Genomic DNA, 6134 nt, shown 5'->3' with positions numbered 1-6134 from the left:
TTTAATTATTTGTCTTCCTTCGTGTCTCTCTCTCTCTCAGTCCTTCCTACCTTCCTTCTTTCCTTCCTTCCTTCCTTCCTTCTTTCTTTCTTTCTTTCTTTCTTCCTTTCTTTCTTTCTTCCTTTCTTTCGACTAGTTTTCTCTGTGTAGTCCTGGCTGACCTGGAACTCAGCAATCAGCCTGCTTCTGCCTCCAGTGCTGGGATTAAAGGTATGACCACCACATCCGGCCATATTTTAGTTATTTTAAATATTCCCTTTCTATGTTCATCTTCTTTTATAATAAAACCTTTTTCATAATAAAACCATCTTTTAGTCTAAAAGTGAGTTAAACCAATTGTAATGAGTATTACAATAGAAGATTCTTAAGTTTCTTAAAAATAAGCCGTCTTAGTAAATATTTAACATTCTCTACAATTAGGTACTAAAACTTTATAAATAAAGTGATGAGGAGCAAATATGTGGCACAAGGATAATTCTCACCGACAGCTCACCTTAGGAAATAAGGAGCACCTTGCTATGCACTTTTACAAGATTCACACAGAGTAAATCTGCATAAAAATAATCGGGCGGGGAAGGAGAACAATTCGTATCCATTCGTTACCCTCATGACAACTGGGTTTTAAAATGTCTACCTCTCCCATTTTAAAACATTTTCGCCTTGAAATCACAGTACTTTTCTCGTGGTGGCTGTATGAAGCGAGAAGAGCTTAATTATTCTCAAGCTCGAACTAGTCTTATATTAGACGCATACCTGGAGAGTTAATTTAATTTTCTAAATAGTTGCATTTGGTTTATACAGTGCAGGATCAGCACATCTCAGGCGCCGGCCCGGTACCAAGCAGGCAGCGGTCGCCCACAGCCTCCTGCCTGGAACCGGGGAAGCCGCCACTGTTGCAGTGCGGGACCGGCGGCGTGTTTGGTGTCGCTCGGGGGCAATAGCGGGGCGCCCGAGTGTGGCGCGGGCACGTCACCTCTAGGAAGGGCCCTGCGTCTAGGCCGTCCCGGGCTGGGCCTGCGAGGTGGCGGCGGGCGGGCGCGAGGGCGTGTGAGGCGGGCGCGGGGCAGGAGCCGAGGCCGAGGCCGCGGCCCCGGGGTCCGCTCGGGAAACCGCTGCCGTGCGCCGCCCGACGGACGCAGGCCCGCAGGCCCAGGTCGCGGTTTTCCCAGCCCCGCCGCCGTTGCCAAGGCGACCGCCGCCGAAGATTCCCGCGCCGGGCTCCGCCCCCCGGCCAATCGGACCGGCGCTCGCCCGAGCCCAGATTCTCTTTGTTCCGCAGCCATTTCAGGCCCCGGACGGGAGGCAGCGCCGCTTCGGCAGAAGGCCCGAGCGCCGGAGGCCTCTGGGATGGTGTGGGACCGGGTAGGTGGCGTGACGGTGCGTGGCCGGGGCGGACGGGCGGAAGCGGCCGAGCGAGCTCCGACCCGCCGCCGCGCCGAGGCGACCGAGCTCGGCTGCCCGCTGTCCCGGACCCGGCCCGGCCGTTTGGAGCCCGCCGGCGACGGCGCGGTTCTAAGCCCAACAGCTGCCGCCCCGGGCGCCCTGCGGGACGCGGGCGAGGCGGGTGGCGCCCCCGGGGAGGCGGGAGGGGCGGCTGCCGGGGCGGGCGGCTGCGGTGCCTGTCGGGCCGCACCGTGCCAGCGGCCGAGGTCGCCGGTCTTTGTCCCGGAGCTCACACCCCGCAGTTTCGGTCTTCCCCGGGGGCCCGCTGGCCTGGCGGCGTGTGTTTACATCGCCTTAATGTTTGTAACTGCGGGGGTTTGTGGGGTTTGCACGTCTGTCCCTGCCCTGTCCGTACGCGCCACGGGGAACGGCCGCCGACACACAGACAGACCCGCCACCGCTATCAGACTGCCTCGAGAGAGCCTTTCTTCCTCTTAGAAATGATCTCGCGTTGTTTAATTTTTTTTTAATCACGTGGGCTTTGCAGGGATTGTTTACAGTTTCACTTTGGTATGCCAATCGCAGATCAGCGGCGGTAACTGTAGAAACGAAGTTGGAGGCTGTCCACTAATTGGGAAGGTTGTATGAGGCAGCTTAGTTTGTCCTGCTGTAAAACAGTAATGGCTTCAGTGAATACGTAAGCATTATCGTCGTCCCCCCTCCCCCAAAGAAAAAGATGCTTAAGTGCCAAGTGTTTGGTGAAATCGGTGTTTGGAACCGACTTGTCTGGAATATGCCCATTCAGATGTGTTCATCTTTAGGATCCCAAAAATCCCTATTTAAGACTGATAAGAAAGTGTACTTAATGAAGTAGGAGAATTTGGGCTTTGGGGGGAGGGGTGATGGTTTCTACCCCTTGCCCTGCATCCCAGTTGCTCTAGAGAATGGCTGTCCCGGGTGAAAACTTGGAACTGCAAAGGGAAAATGCTAGTTTAGAGGTTCGGATTTCTTTTAAAATCCTTGGCACTTGGGTGTGGGTGAATAGTGGTTTGGCAACACTGTTTTCACTTGAGGCAATATAAGCATATTGCAGTATGAGTGTTTCCGTTTCCTTTTCTGAAAAGGGGCCTCCACCTTCCATTAGCCTTCATGTGCTTCCTCCCACTGAAAGACCTGTAACAAACATTTTTTGTATTTCTACCTCCATTCCTAAAAGCCTTTTGTCATTACATGATATAAACAGAATAGACTTGGGGGCTAAAAAATATTATCCTAGCTGTATTTTGTTATCTGTATTTGTTATATTCATTGTTTTCATGACTGATTTTTCCTTACTCATATAATGTTAAAGTGATTGTGTGCATTCAGTTTTCTTATAAACTGAATAAATTACGTTGAAATGTGAACAAGCTATACTTAGAGGAATTTCTTGTATTTGTTAACCCTATTGGGTTTTGCAAACATTTTTTTAGGAAAAGAAATCAGGTTACAAGGAAGCCAAATCAAGTTACACATGAAGTAAATTTGGAGCTGTTTCCGTAGTATAGTGGTTATCACGTTCGCCTCACATGAAGTAAATGTAACCTATAGTATAAACAGAAGAGAGGAATGCAGAGCAATGGGGGTTGCTTTTCTTTGCCAGGTATAAAGAATGCTTACATAGGGCTTTGATGCCAGCACTCAGGAGGCAGAGGCATGTGGATCTCTTTGAGTTCTAGGTCAGCCAGAACCAGTTCAGGACAGCCAGGGCTATACTGAGAAACTCTGTCTCAAAAAGGAAAAAAAAAAAGTGGTGTATGGGTGCCAGGGAGACTCGTGTCTCCTCCCTCTCCCACCCCTTCCCATACTGGCTTACTGGCAAAGGCTGAGAAAGCTGAACTAGAGTATGAGTAACTGATGAGGTTTTCAAAACCATGGAGAACAGTGCCCTTTCAAAAAAGAAAGGGTTAGAGTGAGTAAAATTTCTCACAAGATGAGGGCCAACTGAACTAGTGTTAGCAAGGGTCTGGCAGGTCAGAGAGGGGATGAATTCACAGTAGGACCCATGGCTATGAGAACAGATAGTTTGTGATGAAGTAGGAAGAGGTTAGTGAAGAGAGGTTTGCAAAGTGCTTGATTGGGTGTTTCTGGGACTTCTAGGGAGTGTTCTTGGAAGTACTGTCACTTGGTGTGATAAGAATGTTAGCTTTCAAATGTCTCCATGGTCAAATGAAATATTGGAACAGGAAATGAGGATGGAGTTTTCCCTTGGAATTTTTTTGTTTTGATTGGTTTGTCTTTTGAGACAAGATCTCACTGTGTAGCCTTAGCTGTCCTGGAACTCACTTTGTAGACCAGGCTGGTCTCAGACCCACAGAGATCCACCTGCCTCTGCTGCCATCTCCTACCCCAAATCCTGGGATCAAAGCATGCACTGCCACATGTGGCAGCCTTTTGATTTTTCTGAAGTCCCATACCAGAGTGGTGGCCACATCTTATTCCCAAAAGGCAGTCAAGGACAGTGGAGCTGTGTGAACTCAGCACCAAGGGGGAGCTGGTTGTTGTCGCTGTGAAAACCATACAGTTGGAATCAATGGGTGCCTTTCTAATGGTTGACTTCCTGATATAAGCTAGAGCTGTCCTGTGTGGGGTGGACATCAGGAGAAGACACTTTAAGGCAGGCCCTTTGTAATTCTCAGTGTAACTGGAAGCAGGTTACAATGTCTCCGATTTTTGTCTGATTATGTTGCGAGAACTAAATGAGTTAGCACAATAAGCTCTTATAACCTGGCCTACATCTAGTGAGTACTTCACAGATCACTACTGTTCTCATTTCACTGTTGATTATTTTAGAAAACTAAGAAATAAACATAAAGTCACCAACCTCAAGACTATATAACCGTTTCTATAAGCCCTTTGTATTTCCTTCCAGTATGGGTTTTTGTTTTCCTACAGTTGAAATTTCATTACATAAGTAATTTCCTGCTTTTTAGAAAAAAAAACTGGTATAAACATTTCTTAAGCCAGTTATTTTTGTCTGCTTTTTTTTTTAATGACTATGTAATATTTGTGTGAATTTCTCCTGAGGAATTTCTAATTTCTTGTAGTTATATAAGAAACACTGAAATGAACATCTCTGTGCATAAAACAATTACTGCACTTTTGATGTTTCATTGTGATCCTGGGTATCTTCTCAAGTTGTGGATCCTTATTGCCAAGCTGCTTTTGCTTAAGGCAAGTTTTTTTATGGTAGTGTTTTGAGACAAGGCCCATCTATGTGGCCCTGACTATACTGGAATGCTAGATCAGGCTGCCTTCAAACTCACAGAGATCTGCCAGCCTCTGCTGTCTGAGTGCTGGGATGAATGGTGTGGGCCACTATGCCTGGATCTCGGTAGTGTTTTGACTATAATATTGTGGCTGTTGTTTGTGTGAGTAGTGCTGGGGATTGAACTCATGACCTCATTCAGGCTACACATGTTGAAAAAGGACTCACTAAGTTACACATTCTGGCCTTGAATTCACTCTGTCTAGTCCATATAGCGCTTAATCTTTTTGCCTTAGCATATTCTTATAAGCCTCTACTTTTAGGCCTGCTGGTTCGTTTGTTTAGTTTTAAGACAGTTTCTCTGGGTTGCTCAGGTATAGCCTCAGATTCCAACTTCTGGCACCATCGTTTCAGTGCTGGAATAATAGATATTCGCTTCTGGGCTAGGCTTGCAGGAGGGAATTTAATGATGTTCCTAAAATAAATAGAAGCATCATAACATCAGTGCACCGGCTAATGTGAGATAAAGGGGAAGAAAGACTAAGACTGGATTAATACTTTTTTCCATTGTAGTATGTCAGGAGTTTGCTATAGACATCTGTCTGGTATTTCTTTTACATAATTCTCATTCCTTTTTTATACATGAAAATCACTTCCCTTTAATTGATGGGAGGAGATAAATACACATTTTGCACAAAGGCTGGATGTGCAAGCCTGACTCTGAATCTAGGTCTGCCTAAGTAAAAGATGATATTATTTGTACATTTCTATGTAATATGTGTTTTTTTTAACATTATGTATGTAACTACCTATAGACCATAGGCCACACTTTTAAATTACTTAGCTGAATTGGAAGTAATGAAGGTTAAGTTTCAAAATTAAACTTTTAGTGCTTAATTTTCTACATTTTAGAAAATGAAAAAAAAATAATCTTTATCTGGATGAACTATAATTGGGTGGATGGATGGATGGATGGATGGATAGATATCTGAATTGTAAAATTAAGGCAGTAAGCATTTGTGGGCTCAGAATTCTTATTAATGCTCTCAAACAAATGGGAAAGGGAAAACCAAAGAAATCACAAATTTGATTAAATTTGGTGACTAAGAAGTTTAAAGGCCCATTAAGTAATTGAATTGAAAACTACACTTGATGAAGCCCATTACTGGTGAAATAAATGAAAGTCTTAATGGAAAAATAAGCCAGTAAGACTAGAGCTGTTCAACATAAAGAAAATAGAAGGTTTTATGCTGAAAGTAAAAGGAAAAAAAGAAAAAAAAAAGAACCCACCTACGCACCCTTAGTCTCACTTTTACAGCTAGTTAAAACCTGGGTAAAATAGTGCCATTGCACCCCTTTCTTCTAGGGGCAAAAATCACTCCCACTGACACAGGTCCTTTCTGTCACTTTTGTCTTTACTAACAAAGGAAATTATAGAAGAGAAATAACTGAATATTCCAAATGTGTGCAGCACTTATGCAAACAAATGCTTAGTAATAGATGG

At 44.9% G+C, this 6134-nt stretch overlaps 1 protein-coding gene across 3 annotated transcripts in view; it reads left to right on the top strand.

Annotated features, from left to right (window-relative positions):
• The first annotated feature begins 1202 nt into the window (after positions 1-1202).
• Positions 1203-6134, top strand: part of Tnpo1 (transportin 1) — an 89677-nt gene continuing 84745 nt past the window's right edge. For all 3 annotated transcript variants that reach the window (XM_051183041.1, XM_051183045.1, XM_051183044.1), the window contains exon 1: positions 1203-1362. In XM_051183041.1, the coding sequence (XP_051038998.1) occupies positions 1348-1362 (15 nt within the window). In that variant the 5' untranslated portion in view covers positions 1203-1347. The remainder of the gene's footprint in view (positions 1363-6134) is intronic.

This window comes from Phodopus roborovskii, unplaced genomic scaffold, assembly GCF_943737965.1.
Source record: "Phodopus roborovskii unplaced genomic scaffold, PHOROB, whole genome shotgun sequence".
Taxonomy (NCBI): domain Eukaryota; kingdom Metazoa; phylum Chordata; class Mammalia; order Rodentia; family Cricetidae; genus Phodopus; species Phodopus roborovskii.
This window is presented reverse-complemented; position numbering and strand designations above follow the sequence as displayed.